The sequence below is a fragment of the Mustela erminea genome, chromosome 3, assembly GCF_009829155.1.
Source record: "Mustela erminea isolate mMusErm1 chromosome 3, mMusErm1.Pri, whole genome shotgun sequence".
In the NCBI taxonomy this organism is placed as follows: Eukaryota; Metazoa; Chordata; class Mammalia; order Carnivora; family Mustelidae; genus Mustela; species Mustela erminea.
This window is the reverse complement of record NC_045616.1, coordinates 99,605,260-99,632,598: the sequence shown is the minus strand read 5'-3', so window position 1 is coordinate 99,632,598 and position 27,339 is coordinate 99,605,260. Positions and strand designations below refer to the sequence as shown.

Sequence of the window (27,339 nt, the reverse complement as noted above, 5' to 3'; positions counted from 1 at the left end):
TTTTTAAAGATTTTATTTATTAAATGGAGAGAGGGTCAAAGGGAAAAGGAGAATCCCAAGCCAACTTTGCCAGCCCTGAACCCTCTGCAAGGCTCGCTGTCACCACTGGAGACCATGACCTGAGTGGAAATCAAGAGTCATAGGCGCCTAACCCACTGAGCCACCCATGTGCCCCAAAGTGGTGATTTCGTGGAAGATAGAACCAAATTCAAGTCATTCACTTACCATGTGACCTAGGACAGGTGTTTAATATTGTTGAGCCTTAGGTTCCTCATCTATAAAATGGGACTACTAATACTCACCTAGGTATTTTGGTGAGGACTGTTAAGTGCAGTGCCTGGAGGTGATAGATGATAGATAGATAGATAGATGGCTTTAATTTTATTTATTTGTTTGAGAGAGAGCAGGAGCGAGGGGAGAGGCAGAGGGAAAGGGAGAAGCAGATTCCCCGCTGAGTGTGGGGCCTTGGGGGTGGTTGGGGGGGCAGAGGCAAAAGAGGGGTTCTCGATCCAGGACCCTGAGATCCTGACCTAGGCTGAAGTCAGATGCTTAAATGACTGAGCCACCCAGGCATCCCAGTTATATTTTTTATGATTGTTGATATTGTTCTCAAAGAACTCACCATCCTTGTCCCATGCAGCCTTGTGTTAAGGCTATTTTTCATTCCTGTTACATTAGTAGAATGTAAACTGCTTGTCAATAAGGATGTGCCAGTATGCCTTTTCAGTCTGCTAACACCCAAATCCCTTCATTTGCTCTCACAAGGGTAAATTTAACCTACAGAAGCAATAGTAGTAGAACAGAGTACATAAAATCATGGGATTTATAACACAGAAAACTTCAGCGGTTAGATGGGGATATTTATAACACAATAGGGTGTACTGGAAGGACGTCTTTGAAGGCCAGCTCTGAGAGCCTACGCAGACCTTGATCTCTTTGAGCCTCATTAGAACAGTATGATAATCACAACTATAACTATTGCAGAACTCTCCAGGTGCCAGGCACTATTTAAAGCTCATATTAACTCTCACAATCCCACTTTACAGAGAGTTAACACAGGCACAGAGAGATTCATAGCTATTAAGTGGCAGAGCTGGGGGTTCAAACCAGGCCTTCTGGGTCATAGCCTGTGTTCATAACTTCAGAGCATGATGTCTCTCAGACAACAGCACAGGCAGCTGGCACACTAGCCACCCACCACACAGAACTATGGAGAAGGCTAGGACTAACAGGGCAAGGGCTTCTGCATCCAGGAACTAAAGGAGGTCAGTGTGGTTGAAGGGTGGAGAATGAGGGGAATAAGGTAGGCGATGAGCCTCGATTTGCAGACAGGATCACATCTTGGAAGGAGTCGTGGGCCACAGTGAGGAGCTGGTGTCAGAATGTGGGAATCATGTAACAATGTGTTTTAAGTGTGTTTCTGATCCTCATTGTCACAGGCCTGGGATATAGAAGGCAGCAGGGGCCTCTGTCACTATGTTTTAGCTTCCGTTCCTGCCAGTCCTGGAGACCCAGGCTCATCATGGCCCTATATGCCCTGGCAGCCCGCTGGGCTCCCTCCCTGGGCAGGCCTGGAGATGCCACCAACTTAAAGTTCCCCAGGTCCTCCTTTCTGAACTTATTTTTTTGCTTTAGGCTCATTAATACAACTAATTAGACCTCCTGAAACCAACAGCACCTTCTCATTGACTATCCAAGCCTATGCTTCCAGTTTTGATTTTGGAGATGCCATATCATTTAAGGCCTCTGAAATTCTCCCCAAGGTGCTTATTACCAACTCTAGATCCATAAATTGACTCTCCACATAAGGAGCCCAGGATTTTGGGGGAGGAGGGGGGCCTTTTTGATTGTCAGGTCTCAGGTGGTCATCTCATTATCCTGTCTTACCACTGACTCCTCTGGAAACTCCCTGGGATTCTCCTCAGATTTCCTGTGTTTTCCCACTTCCTCTCCCATCCCCACCAAGGCTTCAAGTCCTGTCTTCTCTGTGATGATCCTTGTAGTATATTCTTTTGCTTGGGTCTTCCTCCAGATCTTTACACCACATGTATGTCCAGCTGCAGACAGGGTGAGGTGTCTATCCCTGATGTCCCTTGGACTCCCTAAACTTAACATGTCAAAATACCAGTATCTGCCTTATTATTTAGCATTATTCTTGCTAAAAACTTTAACCTAAATTTAATCAAGCCCCTGACTTAACGTCCACTTTAAGGGAAATGTAAGGGCAAAGGAACAGGTTAAATGATACCAAGGAGAAGCATCAGCCAACTGCGAACAAGGGGCATTCTCAAGTTAACTGGCCTGGTCACTTCAAAAGCCAAATGTCGTGGAAAACATGACATGGGGGCATTTCAGGTTAAAAGAGACATAAGGAAATATAGGGACCAATATATGATCCTTGATTCATTTATAAGTCAGAAAAAACATCTACTAAAGATATGGGGGGAAAATTTAATAGGGAAAGAGTATTTGATATTGGAAAATCATTGTTAGATGGCATTGTGGTTATGTAAGACAACACCCTCATGTTTGGGAGAGGTTTGCTAAGTGCTCAGGTGAGAAATCTCAGAATGTCTATAATTCACTTTGAAATGCTTCGTAAAGGGATGCCTGGGTGGCTCAGTCAGTTAAGTGCCCACCTTCTGGGTTTGGCTCAGATCATGATACCAGGGTAATGAGATCAAGCCACCCCCCCCAACCTCCAACTCTGGGCTGGGCTCTGGGCTAGGTGGAGAGTCAGCTTCTCTCCCTCTGCCCCTCCCCCCCACACTTGTTCTCTCTCTCTCAAATCAATCAATCGATCAATCAACCAATCTTTTTTAAAAGTGAGGGGACACAGACATGTTGGTTCATTTAGCTGGGCCTCATTTCTGCCCCCAAGCTGGTCCCCATGGCTTACCTTTGCCCCCACCCCAAACTTGTTGGCCAGGTGCACTGCCACAAATTATTCCAGCCTTGAGAAGTTACCCACAGAAGGTAGTCATGTCTAAACCCTCCTTAGCACTTCACACTATCCTGTGGGTGTCGCGGGGGAGGGTGCTGGCACTTAGGATTCAGGAAATGTTGCCTATAAGAACCTAAGTGGTATAGCTCCTCTCCTATTTCTGTAAGACTGGGTGTCACAGCCATAAACTCACATTCACCCTTGACCCTCTGGTACCCACCCTCCCTCAGAACCCTGAAGGGATCCAGTCATGAGTGGAGGATGCCCATTGCTTAGACCTAACCCTGGGCTCAGGCCCTGAGGCCACTCAGCTGTCCTTGGCTTCCTTAAGCCTATAGCCCTTCCCTTCCTTCTTACTTCCAACTTCTCCAAGAAAACAGAGGCAGTAGGATCTCCCTCAATTTCCTTCTCTTCCCACCTAAAACATAGCTGAAACTCTACTTTGTCTTTCCCTACAAGTTCTTAGAGGATGAGGGATTTCTCCTCTGTTCCAGGGCCGATCCCTTCACCCGCAACCCATTCACACACATTGTACCTCCTTGACCTGAGGGACCTCTCAGTCCTGTAATTTTAACCTTCCCCTCTCAATGGTTTCTTCCCAATAACATTATACTCACTCAAAGATTTGTTTATTCAATCCACAATATTTACTGAGTACCTACTCCACATCAGGCCCTTTTCTAGGCATTGGGAACATAGTGGTAAAAGCATCCTGACCTCTTGGTGCATCCATTCTAGACAGTGAGAAAGATGGGGGTGTGGAATCCCCTGAAAAAAATCAGGCTAGGAAGACTGTATAGTATCGGCATAAAGATAGGTTTATCAGTCAATGAAACAGATTGAGAATTCAAAAATAAACCCATGCTTCTATGGTCAACTGATTTTTCAACAAGGGTGCCAAGACCATTCATTGGGGAAAGACAGTCTTCAACAAATTGTGCTGGGACAACTGGATAGCCACATGCAAAAGAATACAGTTAGATCCCTATCTCACACTATAAAGTAATTTAAAATGGATCAAAGTCTTAAATGTAAGAGCTAAAACTATAAAACCCTTAGGAGTTAACATAGGGTAAAATTTCATGAATGGGGATCAGGAAATTGTTTCTATTAGATATTACCAAAAACACACCAACAAAATAAAAAATAGACAAGTTGGACTGAACAGACATGAAAAATTTTTGCAGTTTGAAGGATACTATCTTGAAAAAGAAAAGGCAATCCACAGAATAAGAGAAAATATTTATAAATCTTATATCCAATAAAGGACTTGTACCCAGACTATGTGAAGAACTCTTTTAACTCAACAACAACAAAAAGTCAAATTACTCAATGTTTTAAAAGAATTGATTAATTAATTAATTAATTTTACAGAGGGAGAGAGAAAGAGAGCACAAGCAGGGGAGTGGCAGGTAGAGGGAGAGGGAGAAACAGGCTCCCCACTGAGTAGGGATCCTGATGTGGGACTTGATCGCAGGAGCCTGGGATCATGACCTGAGTCAAAGGCAGACGCTTAACCAGCTGAGCCACCCAGGCATCCCAAACAAATTACCCAACTTTAAAATTGCACAAATAATCTGATAAACAATGACATACAAATGGCCAATAAACACACTAAAGGGTGCTCAGTTGTCATTAGAGAGATGCATCATGAGGGAAATGCAAATGAAAATCACAATGAGATACCATTTTACACATATTAGAACAACTATACTCAAAAAAGTGGATAATTGGAGCACCTGGGTGGCTCAGTGGGCTAAGCCTCTGCCTTCAGCTCAGGTCGTGATCTCAGGGTCCTGGGATCGAGCCCCGCATCAGGCTCTCTGCTCGGCAGGGAACCTGCTTCCTCCTCTCTCTCTGTCTCTCTCTCTCTCTCTGCCTGCCTCTCTGCTTACTTGTGATCACTCTCTGTCAAAAAAGTAAAAAAAAACAAAAAACTTTAAAAAGTGGATAATAACAAGTATTGGTAAAGGTGGATGAAACTGGAAGACTTGCACATCGCTAGTGGAAATGTAAAATGGTGCAGTCGTTTTGGTAACATCTTCAAAAAATTCCTCAGAGTTAAACATGGAGTTACCATCTGGCTCAGCAACTCCACTCCTAGGTATATACACAAGAGAAATAAAAACATATGTTCACCCAAGAATTTGTACACAAATGTTAAAAGTAACGTTGTTCGTATAGTCCCAAAGTGGAAGCAAGCCAAATATCCATCAACTGATGGACATAATTGATAAATAAGGGTGTTCTAGTCATACAGTAGACTATTTTTTTTTCTAAAGATTTTATTTATTTATTTGACAGACAGAGATCACAAGTAGGCAGAGAAGCAGGCAGAGAGAGAAGAGGAAGCAGGTTCCCTGCTGAGCAGAGAGCTCGATCCCAGGACTCTGGGATCACGACCTGAGCCAAAGGTGGAGGCCTCAACCCACTGAGCCATCCAGGCGCCCCCATACAGTAGACTATTATTTGCCCATAAAAAGGAAGGCAGTACTGATACATGCTACAAGATGAATGAACCTGGAAAACATTATACTCAGTAAAAGACCACATCTTAGGGGCACCAGGCTGGCTTAGTCAGTAGAGCATGTGATTCTTGAGCTCTGGGGTGGTGAGTTCAAGCCTCACACTGGGCACAGAGATTATTTAATAAAAAATGTGTTTTTTTAAAGGACTTTATTCATTTTTTTAGAGATTTTATTTATTTATTTGACAGAGATCACAAGTAGGCAGAGAGAGAGAGGAAGAAGCAGACTCCCCGATGAGCAGAGAGCCAGATGTGGGGCTCGATCCCAGGTCATGAGCAGAAGGCAGAGGCTTAACCCACTGAGCCACCCAGGGGCCCCTATTCATTTTTTTAAAAAGATTTTATCCATTTGTTTGACAAAGAGAGAGAGAGAGACAGCAAGAGAGAGAACATAAACACAGGAGGTGGGAGAGCAGGGAGAGCCCAGGAGGCTTGATCCCAGGAGGCCCGGATCATGACCCCAGTCAAAGGCAGACGCCTAACCGCTGAGCCACCCAGGTGCCTCCCCCAAAATGTTTTTTTCTTTATTTTTTTAAAAAAGATTTTATTTATTTATTTGACAGAGAGAAAAGACAAGCAGGGGGAGTGGGAGAAGAAGAAGCAGGTTTGCTGTGGAACAAGGAGCCCAATGTGGGGCTCCATCCCAGGACCTGGGATCATGACCTGAGCTGAGCCGAAAGCAGACGTTTAACATTAGACTGAGCCACCCAGGTGCCCCTGCCTCTATTCCATCTGTAAGATCGGATCCTATGCTCTCCATGCAAGGAGATAATTAGTAGGTGAATGCAAAATGGTAAACCTTAAGCAAGTAGAAGGTGCAAGCACTCTGTTGGCCACAGGCATCCCCCCAGAGCAGTGTTCTTCTACTTCCCACTTCTCCCCTTGGAATCAATATGTTCAGAAGTTCCTGGCTGGGGGCTGAGGGTGCAACTTAATAGGTTCTCTTACTCCAGATCCTATAGGCTCTCTTACACTTTTGACCCCATATGTCTCTGACTCAAGCTCCTATAGATTGTCTTATAGTTTCTGAAAGCATTGTCTGGCACAGAGGAATGTGTGTTCCCCAAACATCTGAGAATTCATTTCAGGAGGGTTTAAGTTTTACCCATTTGGTCCCTAATTCAAACCAGTATTCTTTTGTCTAATGGAGACACAAGTTTGGAGAAGAGGGGAAGAGACGGATCAGGCATCAGGAAATGTTTCTCTAGTAATTACTCTGAGTGTCACGATCCTGGGCTTGGTCACTGGAGATCAGAGAAGTGTATGCCCTGAGTCTGTTGTAAGAGGCTTACCAACTGGCTGGGGCCATAACAGAAGCCAATAGTTACTGCAGTGGCTCATGCTGGGGTGGGATCAGGGAAGGGTTCCAGGAGGCAGAGTCTTCTAAACTGGACCCCAAAGGTTGAACAGGAGTTTGCTGGGCAGGAGAAAAGGCAGAGGGAGGAGCATGGGCACAGACAGATGGATAGATGGATATGTGGATGGATGAAATGTGGTCTGTCTTGGCACAGGGAGACCACTGGGCAGCCAGGGAAATGATGAGGGCAAAAGGGCAGGGGTTAGCAGCCAGCACACACATGGCTTTCAAAAGAGGATGTCTGAGAAAAAGGATACTCGAAGGTGGAAATTTGAGTCCGTGGGGCCAGGCTACAGGGTCAGGTTAACAGAGAGAAACCTGGTATTTGGGGTAGAAAAGAAACATTGCTGGGAAGCTGTATGGCTTTCAGATGTGGCCAAGTCTTCCTTGATCTTGAGTAGAAGCCTGATCCAGTTCTGGGGAAATCAATGAGTGGGAAGAGAAAGGAATTCTCATTTCCTAGACCCATAAGAAGGGATGGTTGTGGTGTTCACATTTGGGATCAATTATCAAAGATATACATACCTCCCCTTAAACCTGGCTGTTTAGTCAGAAAGCAGATGATGCTCATGTCCTCGAGGGATGAGGACCTTGAACTGGGAGATGGGGTTAGGAGTTTGCCTCTGACAAAGTCATGCTTCCTCTCTGGAAGATGGAGATAACAAGAGTGTCCAACTCAGGACTAAATGAGAGGGTGTCTTGGAGAACAGCTGACACAAAGGAGGAGAAGCCACAACTGTTACTGGAACAAGGCAGTTCTGGCGTATCCCAGAGGCAAGGCCCTGGCCAGGGTTGTAGTTCCAGAGTATGAATCTCTTCGACACACTGTTGGCAGAGTGAGCTTTGTACTGCATAGATGTGATCCATAATTTGCTCCTCAACCTTCCATGGTTCCCTACTACCCTCTAGAGAAAGCCTAAATTCTTTAACTTGAACAATAAGGTCCTGCATAGTCAGGCACCCCCGCCTTTCCTATCCTCACCTGAGGCCCATTACGGCTTCCCTGACTGGCCCTGAGACCCCCAGAACTCCCAGGACATTTAGCTTCTTAGTGCTCAGCTCTCTACCTTGTTTTCACTTATCTGCCTTCCTCACAAGTCTATGAGGGGAGAACTCAATAAATACCTGCTGAATGAATGAATGAAAGGGGGGGCAGTTCTTTTTTTTTTTTTTTTTTTTTTAAAGATTTTATTTATTTATTCGACAGAGAGAGATCACAAGCAGGCAGAGAGAGAGGAGGAAGCAGGCTCGCGGCTGAGCAGAGAGCCCGATGCGGGGCTCGATCCCAGGACCCTGGGATCATGACCTGAGCCGAAGGCAGCGGCTTAACCCACTGAGCCACCCAGGCGCCAAGGGGGGCAGTTCTAAGAAACAAGGGGGTCACTGTACACTGGCCAAATGCCTTGAGAGGTTTCTATTTCAGCAGGGTAGGAATTATCAGTACCCATAATTCACAGATAAGGAGACTGAGGCTAAGGTAATCTCACTTCCTGACACTTAAATTCCTGAGCACCTGTGGATGAGGCAGGCACTGTGTTGGGCCCTCACAGATGGGATCTGTGTACCAGCTAATAGCAACAGATACAAGGCCAAGCACACCAGGTGACAGTTAAGGCCCTGAGACCTTGCAGAAGAGCTTAAACTTTTGTACTTCAGTTCTTCACAGGGCTGCTGAAGACTTCCAGGAAATAATGTGAGCCAAGTGCCCAGCATTGTGTCCAGTATATAGGGTAGACTTAGCAAGTATTTGATTCTAATGGGAGACACAGGCCCGGAAAAGTTCCCTGAGCTAAGATGAGGAGGGTAGGACAGAGTCCTGTCCCTTCTTCCCTGACTTCAAGAGCCAGTGTCCTTCTGCAATATGTGGTCCTGTGGGTCTCCTCAATCCAGAACTGACATAGTTCTGGTGGTTGGCCCAGGCCTGCTGGATGTGGAGTCCCCAGAGGGGGCTGTTGTAGCTGAGACCACTGCAGTCAAGTTCTACTTAAGAGGCAGCAAGGGCCCCTCAAGGTCACCGCAGGAAAGTCCAAGAGGTTTTATCTGGGGTTCCAGCCTCTCCAAGGCCCATCAGTAACCTGTTCGCCCTAGCTGCCTGTCCCCCTTTAGCCCCTACTTCTTCCTTTTGGGAGCTGGGATGTTGGAAAGAGGGTTTCCTGTAGGACAGTAATGTCCAGAGGTCACCACGTCTTCATACCTTAGCACCTTCATTTAACTGTCTTTTCCGGAGGCCTGGGTTTCCAGAGGCTGGCATCTCATCTTTTGTTTTCCCAGCACCCAGCAAATTGCCCAGAATGCAGGAAATGGTCGATGAATGAAGCAATGAATTACATTTCAGGACTCATCATGTTCTTAGTCTCTACAGGCACCCCAAACATGCCTTTACCTTAGAGAAACCTCATGCCACCCTATGCACTGGAAGCCACAGATGAGGAAACTGAGGTCTGGGGCTATTAAGTGACTGGCTCAAGGCCAAACAGGGACAACTCTGGGGCTCTCAGGATGGTCTGTGGGAAAGTAAAAGGTTGAGAGGAACCTTGATGAATTGAGGCAATTGGCAGGGTATAACTGTCAGTCAGAAATGCTTAGCTCAAATTACTAGGTGTGAAGAAGGAAACAGTTAACGCTTCCCCACTGAATTGCCCAGAACAGGTTGGTAGGAGCGACTCCTTTGCAGAACAAGGGCTGGTCCCTGTAGGGCAGGACCCCGGGGTGTAGACCCTGCCCTTCTCTGGCTGGTCCTAGTGCACAGAACACCGCCAACCTTACTTTGTACCTGGGAAACTTCAGAGTATCTCAGAACCCCCTGGGGTCATGTTGGTCGGGGACATTACTCTGGTTTCAGGGGGGAATCTACCCTCTAAGAAAGTCGGCTTGCTGTCTTGGCAGGGCATGCATCCCGGCATTTACCGCGTGTTAAGCCTGTGTTTACTTGTGTGCCTCCAATGGCTGGACTGTGGGTCTTGGAGAGTCGGAGGTTAGGGGCGTGCTGAGCTCCTAGCCTACCCGGGCCAATCTCGGGGTGAAGTTCCGGAAAGGCTGAAGGGTGGAGTTTAGGGATCTCTGTGGCGATGCCGTGCAGGGGAAGGCCAAGCGGCCTTTTCCCCAAGTGGGCTCACGGATAACAGAGAGAAGGGCTGCGGGTAAACACTCCACTGGGGCAATAATTATGCACATTTACTAAGCCTAGGGAGGAATGGTGGTCACGTGGCTCTCGAGGGCGGTGCCCTCAGCTTTGAGATGGAGTTAGCGCTAATCACAGAAGGCTTTCTGGAGGAGGCGGGATTTTTATGGCGGTAGATCGTGGTTTTCTCTGAACAGCGAGGATGCCCTTAGCATTTTAGGTAACAGCTAGCTGCCGCGGTGAGCTTTTTGCCGGGGCACAGGCCCAGGGGGCGACGGAGTCAGGCCGAATTGGGAGACGGACCTAGGGGGCCGGAGTCCCGGGGTGAGGCTGGGTTTGGGTTCCTTGACCGTCCTTGCGCCGTCTTTGATGATTGGACGCATCGTAGCCGCTCCAGGCCAGGGCTGCGGGGCTCGGGGCGCTGGGTGCAGGCCTCGAGGTCCAAGGCGCCCTGGGAAGCAGACATCACCCGGCCGAAGATAAGGCCATTAGGCCTTGCTGGGCCAGCCGGGCGGTCCGCCCTCCCAACGCAGTTCCGCCGGGGTCCCGAAGCCCGGCTCGCAGGGGCGAAGCGCGCGCTCCCGGGGGATCAGGGCTGCGGAGCCGGCGGCCTGCGCTGGGTGGCTGTGGCACGAGAGGGCCATCTGCCTGGGTGCGGAGTACTGCAGCGTCCGCGGTGCGAGGCGCGGCCCCTCCGGGCCCCCAGCCCGCGTCCCCTGCCCCGCGCGCACACACCTACTGACGCCCGCCCGCGGCCGCGGCCCGAGTCCCCGTGCCAGGCCCAGACCCAGACTAGGCGCGGGAGGCGGTGCAGGGATTAGTGGACCCCTCCCCCCAGCGCTCCCCTCGCCCCGCCCGAGGCAGCGAGGACCCCTGGGCCCGGGGGTGGTGAGGGAGCTTCGTCCCGGCGGTGCCCGGGCTGGGGACACGGCATCACTGGGCGGGGGCCGCACGGCGGCAGGCCGAGGTGCGGGCGCGCTGTCAGGCTGCTGTCCGGCTCGGGTGCGGGGGGTGGGCTCAGCGCGGGGGTCGCCTGGCCTCATCCCCCGGTCGAGGCTACGGCAGGGCAAGCAGTGCCCGGGCGGGTAACCCGACCCGACCCGGCTCCCGGTCGCCGCTCATCCCGCAAGGCCGGGCAGGGGGAGGGAGAGAAATGGGGGGGAGGGGGAAGGGAAAGGGTGGTGGGTGAGGGGCTGTGGGGACCGCTGGGCCGAGTCCCCGGCCTGTCTGCGCTGCTCTAGGGCGGCTGCCTGTGTTGCCCGGGACGAGCCAGCCCCCTGCCTCGCGGGCGTCGGGCCTGCGGCAGAAGGGAGCCCTGAGGCTGCACAAGCTTGGCTCGGGGAGGCAGACCCGAGCTGCTGCCTCCATTTTGTTTCCTGCTCAGCTTGGTCTGTGGTGGTGGTGGTGTGGGTTTGGGGTGCGGCCGGGCAGGGGGTTCACCTGCGGCCGCGCCTGCTCGGGGCCTGAGGCCTCGAAGACCCCAGCCCAAGCCCCCAGGTGAGCCCCGCGGTAGGAGGGGGGTTGCCTTGGCTTCGGGCCGAGCCGAGCGGGCTGAGGGCAGGTGCCCAGTGGATGGGGAGACGGGCTGTAACCTAAGATGGAGGTCGGGACTGACGCGGGCCCTAGCGGGGCTGGCGGAGCGGTCGGACAGGCCTCAGCCGGGCCAGGTGCCGCCGGGGTTGGGGCTCGAGTTGGGTAGGGTGCAGGAGCCGTGTGCAGCTCGGGGCCGGCACAGCGCCCCGAGGTAGGCTAGGGGATCTGAGTGCCACCCACGACGCCCGCAGGCCCAGACACTCCGGGGAGGCGCGCGAGGCCCCTGGGGAGCCAGCCTCAGGCCCCGCCCGGGCAGCCGGGCCGGCCCGTAGGCCCGGGCCGCGAGCGGGCGCGCAAGGGGAGGGGAGGGGGCGGCAGCGGCGGCTCCGCTGATTGGGCGGCGCGCTCGCGAGCCCGACTTCACCCGCCCTGAACCCCGAAGAGTGAGGCGAGGGAGCGCGCGCGCGGTGGGGGAAGGGGTGCGCGCGCACTCGGTGCCCCAGCCGCACGCGGGCCGGCGCGAGGCGCTGGGTCGCACGCGCCGCCGCGGGGGCGCGCGCGGTGGGGGTGTGAGGAGGAGGAGGCGGCGGCGGAATAGGCCGGGGCAGGTCGCGCTCGCTGCCTTCTCCCCTGAAGAGAGACGCGGGGGGAGGGGGGTGCGGCGAGCGGCTCCGCTCTCTCCCCAAGGCTCCGCTCGCGCCCCAGTGTAATGAGGGTCACCCCCTCCCCCCAGCCGGCCCGGGAGGGGGCGCGGGGCACGGTAACTAGTGCGCTGGGGTGGGTGGCGGGCAGGCGCGAGGAGGAGGGAGGAGGTGGCCGGGCGGGGAAGATGGTGGTGGCCGTGAGGTGAGGGGTGCGGGGGAGGGCCGGGCGCGGCGCGGTGTTGGTGGCCCGCGGCGTTGTAGCCGCGGGCCCCCCTCCCCCTCCATCACTACCAGCCGGGCTCAGGCCTAGCCGGCCGGGCCGCCGCGAACTTCCTCCCGGCGCGGCCCGTGCCCCGCCGGCCTCCCGCGCGCACCTCGGCCTCCGCCTCCCCTCAGGTAGCCGGCTGGTGGGCGCGGGGCCGGCGGCCCTCCTGCAGCAAACTTTGCTTGCTGCTTAATATTGATGAGTGCGTTCGGCTTGGCCAGGAGGTGCTGCCGCGGCTGCGGGAAGGAGCGCGGCCCGGGCAGGCGGCGGCGGCGGCGGCGTCGGCAGCAGCCATGTTTGTCAAGCTGTAGCAGCTGCTGCTGCCCTGACTCGGCTTCACCGGGTGCCTCCGTTTCTCTCCCCCTGCCGCGTCCCGGCCCCTGGGCCTTGCAGCCGTGGACCGAACAGTTCTCCAGTCTGGACGGCGAGGTTCGGGGTGCACCCGCTTCGGCCGACTCGCCTGCGGCCTGGGCACGGCCGCTGCAAGGGCTTCAGCGCCGGCTGGGCGCAGGGTGCAGCGCTATTGTGACCGCTGCGCTCGAGCGAGCCAGGAAGGAGGGGGGGTAACGTTTTTGTGCAGCGTCCGGGACCCCCCTCGAACCCTACAGCCCTCTCCCTTTTGGAGATTCGGCCGCTGGACCCCCCCCCCCCCCCCAGCGGGGGATGGGGAGGACGATTCCTGTTTGAGATTTAGGAATTTCTACTGCCAAAGGGATTTTAATTTTAGTTCAGCCCAACTGTCCACCAGTCTGCAGTGCAGGAAAAAGGGACGGGCTGTTTGCATGTGGCAAGATCTGCCCAGCTCCGGGAAGATGGAGTTTGCGGAGGCTCACCGAGGCCATTTTTCCATCGTCAGCTGGGGAACTTTTTCCGCCCATGGAAGTGCAGCAGAAAGGCATCGAGGCCACTAGGCCTTGAGAAGTGGCTGCCATTTTGAAGATCAGAGTCAAATGGCATGTAAACTCCGATTAATTGCTGTTTTTGGATTCCAGGTTGATGCTGGCGCAGGATGGATCAGACCTGTGAACTATCTAGAAGAAATTGTCTGCTGCCCTTTTCCAACCCAGTGAATTTAGATGCCCCTGAAGACAAGGACAGCCCTTTCGGTAATGGTCAATCCAATTTTTCTGAGCCACTTAATGGGTGTACTATGCAGTTATCGACTGCCAGTGGAACATCCCAAAATGCTTATGGACAAGATTCTCCATCTTGTTACATTCCACTGCGGAGACTACAGGATTTGGCCTCCATGATCAATGTAGAGTATGTAAATGGGTCTGCTGATGGATCAGAATCCTTTCAAGACCCTGAAAAAAGTGATTCAAGAGCTCAGTCGCCAGTTGTTTGCACTTCCTTGAGTCCTGGTGGTCCAACAGCACTTGCTATGAAACAGGAACCCTCTTGTAATAACTCCCCCGAACTCCAGGTAAAAGTAACAAAGACTATCAAGAATGGCTTTCTGCACTTTGAGAATTTTACTTGTGTGGACGATGCAGATGTAGATTCTGAAATGGACCCAGAACAGCCAGTCACAGAGGATGAGAGTATAGAGGAGATCTTTGAGGAAACTCAGACCAATGCCACCTGCAATTATGAGCCTAAATCAGAGAATGGTGTAGACGTGGCCATGGGAAATGAACAAGACAGCACATCAGAGAGTAGACACGGTGCAGTCAAATCGCCATTCTTGCCATTAGCTCCTCAAACTGAAACACAGAAAAATAAGCAAAGAAATGAAGTGGACGGCAGCAATGAAAAAGCAGCCCTTCTCCCAGCCCCCTTTTCACTAGGAGATACAAACATTACTGTAGAAGAGCAATTAAACTCAATAAATTTATCTTTTCAGGATGATCCAGACTCCAGTACCAGTACATTAGGAAACATGCTAGAATTACCTGGAACTTCATCATCATCTACTTCACAGGAATTGCCATTTGTAAGCAGTTTTTGGTACAACTTAAATATATACATAAATGTATATATACAGGCAACTTAAAGGGAAATGTAACTAATTGGTTTTTGGTTGCTTATCAGTTCACAGCTGAGAGCCTATTGCTAATGATAGGCTTTTTGGGGAAATTTTACTTTGATTTTTAAATTTATCTGTTGTAAGAGTTTGGTTCTTTTCAGATTTTTCTGGGTTAAGTTTCCATCGAGGATTGCCTAAGAGTTAAAACTTCAAGGGCATTTGATTGAGTTCAGATTTTATTTTTCAAATGGAGGTATACATTTGTTTAGGTTTTTTTTCTTTTTGTTTTTTTCTTTAAATGCTTTGGCTTGCTGGTATCATGAGCACAGGTGGACCAATTAATTTTTTGGAGTTCTTTTTTTAACACAAGGCTTGGCTTATTTTTTTAGTTGATGGGGTGACTCTTGCTTCAATTTGGAGTGCATTTTGGGTACAAATTGAAAGTAGCTAAGATGAGGAGACCTTGGACATCAGTCAAAATTTAAACTAGGTCAGTTTTTCTGAACTATCTGTTGTGAAGGTATAGCATCCTGTGCTTTAGATAAATGCCACCATCAGAGCCTTGAGCTTTTTTGAGCCTTTTCTGGTTTTTAGTTTCGAAGTTTAGGTATACGCAGGTGTGCTATGTGTACGTGTGAAGAAATAGAAGAACTAATTTGAGTTGTTACTTGGTAGTGCTGTGTACTATAAATGATAAAGGTCCTTTTTTGAAATTTTGTAGAATTTCTTGATCAGTAAGCAGAATGATCAGTTGACTTCTTTCAGTCTCAGTTTCATCATTTTTTTTTTAAGATTTTATTTATTTATATGACAGATAGAGATCACAAGTAGAGACAGGCAGAGAGAGAGAGGAGGAAGCAGGCTCCCTGCTGAGCAGAGAGCCCGAAGTGGGGCTCGATCCCAGGTCCTGGGATCTAGGACCCACGCCGAAGGCAGAGGCTTTACCCACTGAGCCACCCAGGCGCCCTGAGTTTCAAAATCTTTAAAATCAAACTTCTTAGTTGTTAAAAGATAGCCCTCAGCTTTAAATACTTGATTCTAATTTTGTTTTCTTCTCAGATGAATTGTTAGGTCATCTGTAATGTCACCACAGAGGATCTCCCTACCTCCTGATGACTCTGAATCTTTAAAGATTTAATCAGAAAAAATTTTATGGGGTGGTTGTTTTGGGTACATTAAACATTCACTTTATCATAGAGCCTTGATAGCCTTGATCTTTAAAGTCATGAGAATGTGGGTGTGTCACTTTTGTTTGTTGATTCATTTATGAAATATGCTTTAGTACTTCTCGGTTTCTTGGCCGTTGCAGATTTTAAAAATTTGTTTTGGTAGTTATCTTTTTTGTTTTGTTTTGTTTTTTGTTTTGTTTTGGTAGTTATCTTGAGTCTGTATTGTCCTAGGTATTTTTTAGGGTTGATAGGCTGTATTGGCAACCTATTGGCAGTTTAGACAAACCCTTTTCCTTGGGTTCACGTTGAAATTATTTTATGTGTATAGTTTTGCCTTTGTATTTACATAAAACCCTAGATCTGACAGTAGAAATAAATAATTCCCTAGAAGCATATATATAGAAATATATGTCTGTTATTTCTCATCAAAGAGATGTCTGGAGTATTGGCTCATTTATAAACAGTTGAAAATATTGGAGCCTATAGACAATACGTTAGGTATCTAAACTGGGAGTTAGAAAACTTATATAAGTAGAATTTTTTTTTTTTCCTGGCAGTCTAAATTGCTTAAAGACTTTATGGGCTTGAAGAGGCAAGTAACCTATTTATTTTAGGCCTTTGGTTTAAGGTTGTGGATGCAATCTGTAGCTTTGATTTTTGCCTTTGATATTTTTTAACTGAAGATTTGAAAAAGTCAAATCAATCTGAGAATGCAGATTCAGCTGAACAAAATAGCTTGGGAAAGGTGTAATTAAAAATAATTCTGTATGTTCACACACTTAATACCTACAGACCATTTACAGTTGATACATTGATACAGCAGGTATAGATTTATGCTCAGGGCTAGAAATTTTTATTTATTTGTTTTTAAAAGATTTATTGTATTTTTTTGATATTTTATTTATTTGACAGAGATCACAAGTAGGCAAAGAGGCAGGCAGAAAGAGAGAGGAGGAAGCAGGCTCCCTGCTGAGCAGAGAGCCTGGTGTGGGGCTCGGTCCTAGGACCATGACCTGAAGTGAAGGCAGAGGCTTTAACCCCCTGAGCCACCCAGGTGCCCCATATTGTTTTTTTTCTTTTTTCTTTTTTTTTTTTGAGAGAGAGCGCATAAGTGAGCATAAGTAAGCTCACAGGCAGAGAGGCAGAGGAAGAGGGAGAGAAATCCTAAGCAGACCCATCACTGAGCACGGAGCCCAATGCAGGGTTTGATCTCAGGACCTGAGATCATGAGCTGAGCTGAAATCAAGAGAGTCACTCAACTGACTGAGCCACCCAGGCTCCTCAGGGCTGGAAATTTTAGAAAATCATTAGCAAATGCTATTTGTCCTTTTGTTCTGTCTGATACTATGATAGAATGATTCTCTTACGGAACAGTAAGAATAGTTACTAGGTTTATATACTCCCTGTCTTGAATTAAAGAAAGACACATGATTCAAGATTATATTGTTTCTTGTTTGGTATATCTAGCTATAAGCAGACTGTTTGTGTCCTGTCATAAGTAAGCAGCCTCATCAGTTTCTCCTTACGTGCTTTTTTTTTTTTTTTTGAAGATTTTATTTATTTGAGAGAGAAAAGAGAGAGCACGAGTAGGAGGGAGGGGCAGAGGGAGATGTAGACTACCCACTGAGCAGGGACCCTGACTTGGATCTCTATGCCAGGACTCCAGGATCATGACCTGACTGGAAGGCAGACACAACCACCTGAGCCACCCAGGCTCCCGTCTTATGTGCTTTTGAGTTACTTTGTCTGATTATAGTGATGTGAAATGATTGTCATAGTTAATCGTCCTGACTGGATGCTTTTGTATTTGATTGGGTGTACAATGCTTCATAATATGTAGGTGCTTGATTAAATATTGAAGGAAAGTTGGTCCCAGAGCTGCAAGTTTAAACAGGCAATAACTTACAGCTTATTAAGTGCTTTGGTCGATATTGTCTCACTGGGTCTTCATAGTCTTGTTGTAAAAAGGGATGTCACAAATGACAGGTCTTCCTTCAAGGCACTTGAGATTATTAGAGACAAGACTAAAACCCTTGAAATCAGAATTATCTCAGTACTCTTGGTTTTTCTGTAGTGGCTTCTGATCGTCTCTGACACTCTGCTGGGCCTGGTTTACTCACTAGGCTGATTTGTAGCAGTTGTTTGTTTTCTACTCTTACCTTAGATATTTTATAGAGATTTTATACTATGGTGGTATCCATGAATATAGGGATAGTCAAAACTCTTAGGATGTAGTTAGCTCAGGCTCGTCTGATGTATATATTATACTCTATTTAAAGAAGATCCCTAAAAACGAATCCACTTAAAATGGGGACAAACATGTCATAATGAGAAAATGCAGAGCGGCAGGCAGAAGGAGAGGGAGAAGCAGGCTCTCCACTGAGCAGGGAGCCTGATGTGGGTCTTGATCCTAGGACCCCAGAATCATGACCTGAGACGAAGGTAGCTGCTTAACTGAGCCACCCTGGTGTGCTGAAAATAAATTTTTTAGACCTCTATCAAAACTTTTTGGTTTTGGGGTGCCTGGGTGGCTCAGTGGGTTAAAGCTTCTGCCTTTGGCTCAGGTCATGGGCCAAAGCGTCCTGGGATCGAGCCCCACATCGGGCTCTCTGCTCTGCTCCTCTCTCTGACTGCCTCTCTGCTTACTTGTGATCTCTGTCTGTCAAATAAATAAATTAAAAAAAAAATTAAAACAAAACTTTGGTTTTGATGGCAGCTGTTTATTATAATAAGAGAAGAATCAAATAGATTAAAAGAAATATTGTCCAGTGAAATTGTACAATAGGGAGATGATACTCTTTTTTTTTAAAGATTTTATTTATTTATTTGACAGACACAGAGATTACAAGTAGGCAGAGAGGAAGGCAGAGAGAGAGAGGGGGGAAGAAGCAGGCTTCTGGCTGAGCAGAGAGCCCAATGCGGGACTCGATCCCAGGACTCTGGGATCATGACCTGAGCCGAAGGCAGTGGCTTAACTGACTGAGCCACCCAGGCGCCCCGGAAGATGAGATTCTTTATTTTGTTTTACTCTCATCATGATCATAAAGAGGGTAAATTTTTGCAAAATAGTTAAGGACTTAATCAGTTTTAGTAAGGTTGTCTTTTAGAAATGTAGGCTCTGGAAAATTTCAAGCATGTACCAAAGAAGAGAGAATGGTAGAAATTCCCATGTACACCCCCAGTTTAAAAAATAACTGATATTTTATCAGTCTTGTTTTATCTTCCCTCTGTTGCTGTTCACTTATACTTCTTAATCCTTTGATGTTTATCATGTCTCTCTTTGAAGCTCCTGTCCTATTATTGTCAGTTGTCATTTATTTAGTAGTTGACCTGGATTATCCTTTCCTTGCCTGTAATCAAAATGGTTTTTTTTCTTTATTTACATTGACTTTAAGAAACACAGCATCTTGGGGTGCCTTAATCTTAAGAAAAAAACAGCATGTTTTCACCAGATTTCTTTGCAGTTTTAATTGTAACTGGTAGTATAATACTAGGTTTTTCATTAGGTGGAGATAGATACTACGTTGTCCATAGATATTTGAATGGAGACTTTATTATTTAAGGATTTTGTAATTTATTTGACAGAGAGATACAGTGAGATAGGGAACACAAGCAGTGGGGTGGGAGAGGGAGAAGCAGGCTTCCCACTGAGCAGGGAGCCCAGTATAGGACTCGATCCCAGGACCCTGGGATCATGACCTGAGCTGAAGGCAGACACTCAATGACTGAGCCACCAGGTGTCCCTGTTTTTTATCTTTTAAAATATTTTATTTATTTATTTGAGAGAGTGAGGGAGGGCACAATCAGGGGGCAGAGGGAAAAAGCATGCAGTGGGGCTCGATCCTGGGACCCTGAGATCATGACCTGAGCTGAGGGCAGACACTCAACGACTGAGCCACCCAGACTCCCCTGGAGATTAAAAAAGGTTTATTTATTTATTAGACAGCGAGCACACACCTGCTCGTGCAGGTGGGGAGAGGGACAGTGAAGAGGAGAGAGAGAGAATCTCAAGTAGACTACACTCTGTGCTTAGAGGAGCCTGATTTGTGGCTGGATCTCATGACCCTGAAATCATGACCTGAGCTGATACCAAGAGTGGGATATGTAACTGACTGGGCCATCCCGGTACCCCTGAGTGGAGACTTTTTACCATTTAAAAATAGATATTTTTGGGGTATCTGAGTGGCTCGGTCATTAAGCATCTGCCTTCGGCTCAGGTCATGATTCCAGGTTCTGGATTTGAGCTCCTCTTTGGGCTTCCTGCTCAGCAGGAAGCCTGCTTCTTTCTCTCCCACTCCCCCAACTTGTGTTCCCTCTCTCACTGTGTCTCTCTGTCAAATAATAAAATCTTTAAAAAAAAAAAATAGATATTTTGTGGGCACCTGCCTCAGTTGGTTAAGTGTCTGCTTTCAGCTCAGGTCATAATCCTAGGGTACTGGGATGGAGCCTCATGTCAGGTTTCCTGGTCAGCGGGAAGCCTGCTTCTTCCTCTCTTCCCCACTCCTGCTCTCTCTCAATATGTCTGTCTGTCTGTCTCTCTCTCTCTCATATAAATAAATGAAATCCTTTTTTTTTTTAAAGATTTTATTTATTTATCAGAGGGAGAGAGGGAGAGAGAGCAAGCACAGGCAGACAGAATGGCAGGCAGAGGCAGAGGGAGAAGCAGGCTCCCTGCTGAGCAAGGAGCCCGATGGGGGACTCGATCCCAGGACGCTGGGATCATGACCTGAGCCGAAGGCAGCTGCTTAACCAACTGAGCCACCCAGGCGTCCCAATAAATGAAATCCTTTAAAAACACATAAAAAGAGGTATTTTGGTGGTGTGACAATCCCCTACTTACAATCTTGGGGATTCATAAAGTATTAAAAAATCACCCACTGTACTGACTTATATGTTGTGGATGATTAAGAGGTTAAAGAGTTGAGTGGAAAGATGAGTGAAACCTAGAGTAGTCAAGGCTTTAGGGAAGAAGTGGAACTTAAATTGGTCTTGGTTGGGTTTGGTTAGGTTTAGAAATGTATTTTGGATGTGGAGAGTTAAATGAATATAGTATTTTCAAGGGGTATTTGTTGGGGTTGGGTGGGTAGCATGGATGCAGTCAGGTAAGGGCCTAGAAATCTGGACTGTGACATTTACTGTTAAAGTGATAGGATTGGGAGCCAGCAAGGGATTTTAGCTGAGAAGTGATATGAAGTTTGTGTTTGGAAAACAGGCTGGGGAAGAGTAGAAGCAGCGTTAGGATGCAGGAGTCTGTTGCAGTTGTAATTAAAATTTAGACTTGGGCAGAATCAGCAGTAGAAAGAAAGCGGGGGTGGGATAATCCAAAAGATTATTTCAGAGGAGGGAAATGGGCAGTCCTTTTGGGTGGCCTGGATTGGAGGCAGAATTGGAGTCTGCATTTGAGGAAAGAAGGAGAGGTGAGTGCAGATAATATGTAAGGCTTTTGTTGGTGCCTGAGACAATGATTCCTTAGGGACTCTCTTCCTCTGCTCTCATCATCGCAGCAATTCTCTACTTTTTCCTTTCCTGTCTCAGAAGAAAATAGATCCTATCTCCATGCCTCTCAGGTTCTACTGAGTCCCGCCTTGCTGGAGGACCCTATGTTACTCATTATTCTTTTCTCTTTTCCTCTGGAGTCTTTATTCTCTCTCTCTCTTTATTTTATTTTTTATTTTTTTATTTTTTTTAAAAATATTTCATTTATTTATTTGACAGACAGAGATCACAAGTAGGCAGAGAGGCAGGCAGAGAGAGAGGAAGGGAAGCAGGCTCCCCGCTGAGCAGAGAGCCCGACGCGGGGCTCGATCCCAGGACCCTGGGACCACGACCCGAGCCGAAGGCAGAGGCTTTAACCCACTGAGCCACCCAGGCGCCCCTCTCTCTCTCTCTCTTTTTAAAAGATTTTATTTATTCGTTTGACAGAGAGAGCTATATAGTGAGAGAGGGAACATAGCAGGGGGAGTGAGAGGGAGAAACAGAGTTCCCGCTGAGAAGGGAGCCCAGTGTGGGGCTCGATGGGGGGCTTGATCCCAGGACCCAGGGATTGTGACCTGAGCCTAAGGCAGACCCTTAACTACTGAGCCACCCAGGCGCCCCTACCTAATGTATCGCTTTTTCTGCCTAAAAATGGGGTGACATCTTCCTGTTCTAAAGTAAAAATGTGTGTATCCTATAATCCCTCCAATGATCTTTCCCCTTTGTGGTGAATTTCTTTTTTTTTTTTTTTTTTTTTTTTTTAAAGATTTTATTTATTTATTTGACAGAGAGAAATCACAAGTAGGCAGAGAGGCAGGCAGAGAGAGAGGAAGGGAAGCAGGCCCCCTGCTGAGCAGAGAGCCCGATGTGGGACTCGATCCCAGGACCCTGGAATCATGACCTGAGCCGAAGGCAGCGGCTTAACCCACTGAGCCACCCAGGCGTCCCTGTGGTGAATTTCTTTAAAGAGTTACCAACTTTGTTTACCTCTCCTTAATGCTCTGTGAATTGGCTTTTTTATATATCCTTCTGTCTGCTGTATCTATTCTTCTATAAGTCACAGATGACACTTCAGTGCTATATTAGATTTGGCAGCATTTGACTACCACTCCGTTAAACTATCCTTTGACGGCTTGCTCTCTTTTCTTCTTTTTCATTTTCCAGTCTCCTACACTTACATGTATTCACTTTACTGCTACTCTGCTGTGTGAAAATGCTCTTGACCTGACTTCTGAGCTTCAGACCAAGAAATTCTAGTCACTATAACCCACCTTCTCTTTCACCTGTGTCATACTCATGTTCAAAACTGTCCCTTATATTGCCAGACATGCATTTTCTTCTGTGTTAATAATGGCATCATCCTCCTGTTCATTTCAAGGGTGGAACTTTGGAGTAACTTACTCATTTATGTGATCAAACCACATTTGAGTGCTTCCTCTATGTCAGGGGCTGCTAGTATTAAAAAAAAAAAAAAGGGAAGACATAGTCTTTTTTTTTTAAAGATCTTAATTTATTTATTTTACAGAGAGAGAGATCACAAGTAGGCAGAGAGGCAGGCAGAGGGAGAGGGGGAAGAAGGCTCTCTGCCCAGCAGAGAGCCCAATGCAGGACTTGATCCCAGGACCCTGAGACCACGACCCCAGCCGAAGGCAGAGGCTTAACCCACTGAGCCACCCAGGCACCCCCGTAGTGTGTGTTTTTAGGGAACTTTACTGTTTAAGGAAGACAAATGTGAACAGTGACAATACAGAATACTAAGTGGTCTAATTGGTGTTAGTGATACAGCAGTGTGGCATGTCTGGAGTAATCAGGAAGAACTTCACAGAGGGGTTATATGTAATTGAGTAGAGACATGATGGTAAGTAAGAAGGAATAATATATACAAATGCCAAGAAATTCTTTGATAGGAATCTGGAGGAGTGAGTTTGTCAGGAGACAGAGTATAAAGATAGGCCTTGTATGCCATCCTTAAAGTGAACTTTTTTTTTTTTATATTTTATTTATTTATTTGACAGAGAGATCACAAGCAGGCAGAGAGAGAGGGAAGCAGGCTCCCTGATGAGCAGAGAGCCTGATGCGGGGCTCGCTGGCAGGACCCTGAGATCGTAACCTGAGCCGAAGGCAGAGGCTTAACCCACTGAGCCACCCAGGAGCCCCAAAGTGAACTTTTTTTTAAAGTTTTTTTTTTTTTTAATTTAAAAAAAAATTATTTATTTATTTGACAGAGATCACAAGTAGGCAGAGAGACAGGCAGAGAGGGGGTGCGGAAGCAGGCTCCCCGCTGAGCAGAGAGCCTGATGCGGGGCTCCATCCCAGGACCCTGGGATCATGACCTGAGCTGAAGGCAGAGGCTTTAACCCACTGAGCCACCCAGGTGCCCCTAAAGTTTTTTTTTTTTTAAGCTTTTTAAAATATTTATTTATTTGGGAGAGAGAGAGAGTATGCTTGCCAGTGTGTACATGCTCACGTGAGTCGGGGAAGGGGCAAAGGAAGAGGGACAGGCAGACTCTCTGCTGAACAGTGAGCCTGACCTGGGGCTTGATCTCAGAACTCTGAGATCATAGCCTGAGCGGAAGTCAGGTGGTTGACTGACTGAGGTACCCAGGCATTACTTTTTTTTTAAAGATTTTATTTATTTATTTGACAGACGGAGATCACAAGCAGGCAGAGGCAGGCAGAGAGAGAGGAGGAAGCAGGCTCCCTGCTGAGCAGAGAGCCCGATGCGGGGCTCAATCCCAGGACTCTGAGATCATGACCTGAGCCGAAGGCAGCGGCATAACCCACTGAGCCACCCAGGCGCCCCCCGCCCCCCCCCCCGCATTACTTTTTTACAATTAATTTTAGATTTAAGTGGTCTCTACACCCAACGTGGGGCTTGAACTCCTGACTGCAAGATCAAGAGTTGTTTGCTCTTCTGACTAAGCCTTCCAGGTGCCCTATTATGGGATTTCTAATTTATACAAATTCTCCATTTTTTCCTTTCTTCATTTCCATTATACTATGAGGCTTTACCGCCCATCTTCGTATAGTTTTTCTTTCCAGTCTCTGTAACCCAAAATTACCTTTGACTTTGAAGATAAGAAATCCTAGGTCCCTGGTTAAAGTTTTACCTTCAACGAATACCTCACTTTTTTCCCCGATTTGCCTAACATATAATTAGGCCCATGGACCCTTTCCTGACTTTGTGAAATTTCATATGCTATACTCAGGGTGTCCTGGGTTTAGCCAGTCTACACTATTAATGGTGGTTTGCTTTACACTTACCCATGGCTCCTGCCTTTATCTTCCTGGTCTGATTCATCTTTGCATGTTAACATGTAACATGGTGCTTTCTTTGTAGTGACTCAATTAAAGAAAGAGTGGATTGTACAGTGGTACAAGTTGGGAGGGGAGTATATTTTAGTAGGAAGGTGATGAGTGGACTCTACCAAATTTCAGAATTTAAGAGTTGGTTTATTTTTGTTTTGTTGTTGTTTTTACTTTATCTCCTTATGCACTCAATTTCAAAGGCCTTTGAATTTGAGCTCCCTAATATCTGGTATCTCTCTAATATCATTCATTTTTCTCACCATTCTTAGAGTCTTCTAATTGTGGTTGTTAAATCATATTGGTTTTGTTGAACAGATACCTGAGTGTGTATTGTGCTTCCTGTTTAGTTGGAGAAGTCCCTTTAGTCTCTGAGGCGCAGTTGCTAATCTCTAAATTGGGGCTAGTCCCTTACTTACAGGGTTGTTTGAGAGTGTGCAACAAAGTAATTTATGTGAAGCAGCTTGATAGTATTGGTTCTGAAGTAGGTGCTCAGTAAATAATGCCTTTATTATTATATACCAAGAACTAAAAACATTTGGAAGAGTTAGTCATAAATTTTGAGAAATACATCTCTGCATTTTTGCTTTCTTCTCTGTTCTTCCAAATACTTCTCTTTAACTTGCTAAATTAAGGACATTAATCTGTTTCTGTTTAATAATCAGAATTTTCCGTATTTTTGCTTGGCAAGCAGAATTTAATGTGCAGTAGGATCAGGATCTTTCTGTACTCCATCTGTTAAGTGTTATAACTTCATTACGTTATTGCATTTTTGCTGGTTGTCCTTTGTCATTGCTGTGTATATAAATGTTGAATCTCTATCCTCTGGTTTTCACGGGAATCCATTGAATAGAAGATCCCATCTCTTTTGTGGTGGTAGGTTTGATTTTCATTGAATGATTGTTTCTTTAACTTTTTTAATATCTCAAGTGTAGCCTTTTGAAGTTTAGCGTTTAGTTAGAAAAGTAATAAATAGGGGAATGTCGGGGGCTTAGTCGATTAAAAGTCTGACTCTTGATCTCAGTTCAGGTTTTGATCTCAGGGTCTTGAGTTCAAGCCCTATGTTGGGCTTCACACAGGGTGTGGAGCCTACTTTAAAAAAAGGGTGGCGACTGGGTGACTCAGGTTGGGCCTCTGCCTTGGGCTCAGGTCATGATCTCAGGATCCTGGGATGGAGCCCCCAATTGGGCTATCTGCTTAGCGGGAAGCCTGCTTCCTCCTCTTACTCTGCATACCTGCTTGTGATCTCTCTCTCTCCCTCTCTCTCTGTCAAGCAGATAAATAAAATCTTTACAGGGAAAAAAAAAAAGGAAAAGAAAGGTAATAAGATAGGATGGTAAAAAAAGTTAAACAAAAATGGAATGTAAAAGTCTCTTTGTATCACCCCTCATATTCCTCATTTGCACTCGATGTCCTATTAGAATTTTCTTTATATATGTACCTTTTAAAGATACTTTGGTAATGTAAGTGGCCTGAATATGTATTACTCAATACCTTTGTTAATATGTTAAGGGTATTTTTTTTTTTTAAGATTATATTTATTTATTTGACAGACAGAGATCACAATTAGGCAGAGAGGCAGGCAGAGAGAGAGGAAGGGAAGCAGGCTCCCTGTTGAGCAGAGAGCCCGATGCCGGGCTCGATCCCAGGACCCTGAGATCATGACCTGAGCTGAAGGCAGAGAGGCTTAACCCACTGAGCCATCCAGGCGCCCCAAGGGTATTTTTTTAAAAAGATTTTATTTATTTATTTGACAGAGAGAGAGAGAGAGAGAGATGACAAGTAGGCAGAGCAGCAGGCGGGGGAGGGGGGAAGCAGGCTTCCCGCTGAGCAGAGAGCCTGACGAGGGGCTCGATCCCAGGACCCTAAGATCATGATCTGAGCTGAAGACAGAGGCCCAACCCACTGAGCCACCCAGGCGCCCCTATTATTGAAATTTTTACTGAGATAAATGTAGGTTTACAATTTTAAGAAATTAATACAAAGTGATCTCATATATTTCGCCTGGTTTTGCAATGCTAATGTTCTGTGAAGACATTTAATATTATAATGAGGATATTGGTGTTGTAATCCACCAATCATGTTCAGGTGTCCCAGTTTTTGTTTTTCATGTTATTGGTTTTTTTTTTTTCCCCCAAAAGGAAGTTCCATTTTTCTAAAAAGACCTGTACCAGATGTCTCCAGTTATACCTGTCCTCATTATATGTAATGCATAATATATACAATATATATATGTTAAGTTTCTTACATTTTTCTCACCTGTATAGGTTCATATATGTACCACCACAGTCAAGATACTGAATAGTTTTAACACCACAGGATCTCTCCTCTGGTCCTTTTGTATCATAACCATCTCCTTTCTTTTTTTTTTTTTTTTTAAGGATTTTATTTATTTATTTGACAGAGATCACAAATAGGCAGAGAGGCAGGCAGAGAGAGGAGGAAGCAGGCTCTCTGCGGAGCAGACAGCCCGATGCGGGGCTCGATCCCAGGACCCTGGGATCATGACCTGAGCCGAAGGCAGAGGCTTTAACCCACTGAGCCACCCAGGCGCCCCACCATCTCCTTTCTTGAAGCTCCTTTTTCAGCCTTTGCTAACTACTAAATCTGTCCTTTGTAAGATTTTTTTATTTCAAAAATGTTACATAAATGGTTCATACAGTATATATTTTTTGGGACTGGGTTTTTTCTCTTATACATATAAGTCCCTGGAGGTTCATTAGTTTAAGTGTATCAATATTTTATTCCTTTTTATTCCTTAGTAGGAGTCCACAGATCCTGGATATACCACAGTTTAACCATGGACCTGTTAAAGGACATCTGGCCTTATTCCAGCTTTTGGCTTTTAGAAGTAAAAGTGCTATGAACATTTGTATATGACAGGTTTTGTCTAAACATAAGTTTTCATTTTTCTGGGATAAATTTATGCCCCAGAGTTATAATTGTTGAATTGTATGGTAGTGACATGTTTAGTTTTTATAAGAAGCTGTCAAGTTGATATCTAGAGTGACTATCATTTACATTCTCAC

The 27,339-nt window shown here is 46.6% G+C and overlaps 1 protein-coding gene across 9 annotated transcripts in view; it reads left to right on the top strand.

Moving 5' to 3' along the window:
• The first annotated feature begins 11,143 nt into the window (after positions 1 to 11,143).
• The window catches only part of NSD1 (nuclear receptor binding SET domain protein 1), a 156,256-nt gene continuing 140,060 nt past the window's right edge, over positions 11,144 to 27,339 (top strand). For 2 of the 9 annotated variants that reach the window (XM_032336900.1, XM_032336901.1), the window contains exons 1-3: positions 11,933 to 12,242; positions 13,384 to 13,497; positions 14,238 to 14,327. In XM_032336900.1, the coding sequence (XP_032192791.1) occupies positions 13,468 to 13,497; positions 14,238 to 14,327 (120 nt within the window). In that variant the 5' untranslated portion in view covers positions 11,933 to 12,242; positions 13,384 to 13,467. The other 7 variants (XM_032336899.1, XM_032336898.1, XM_032336894.1 and 4 more) reach the window with 7 other exon arrangements.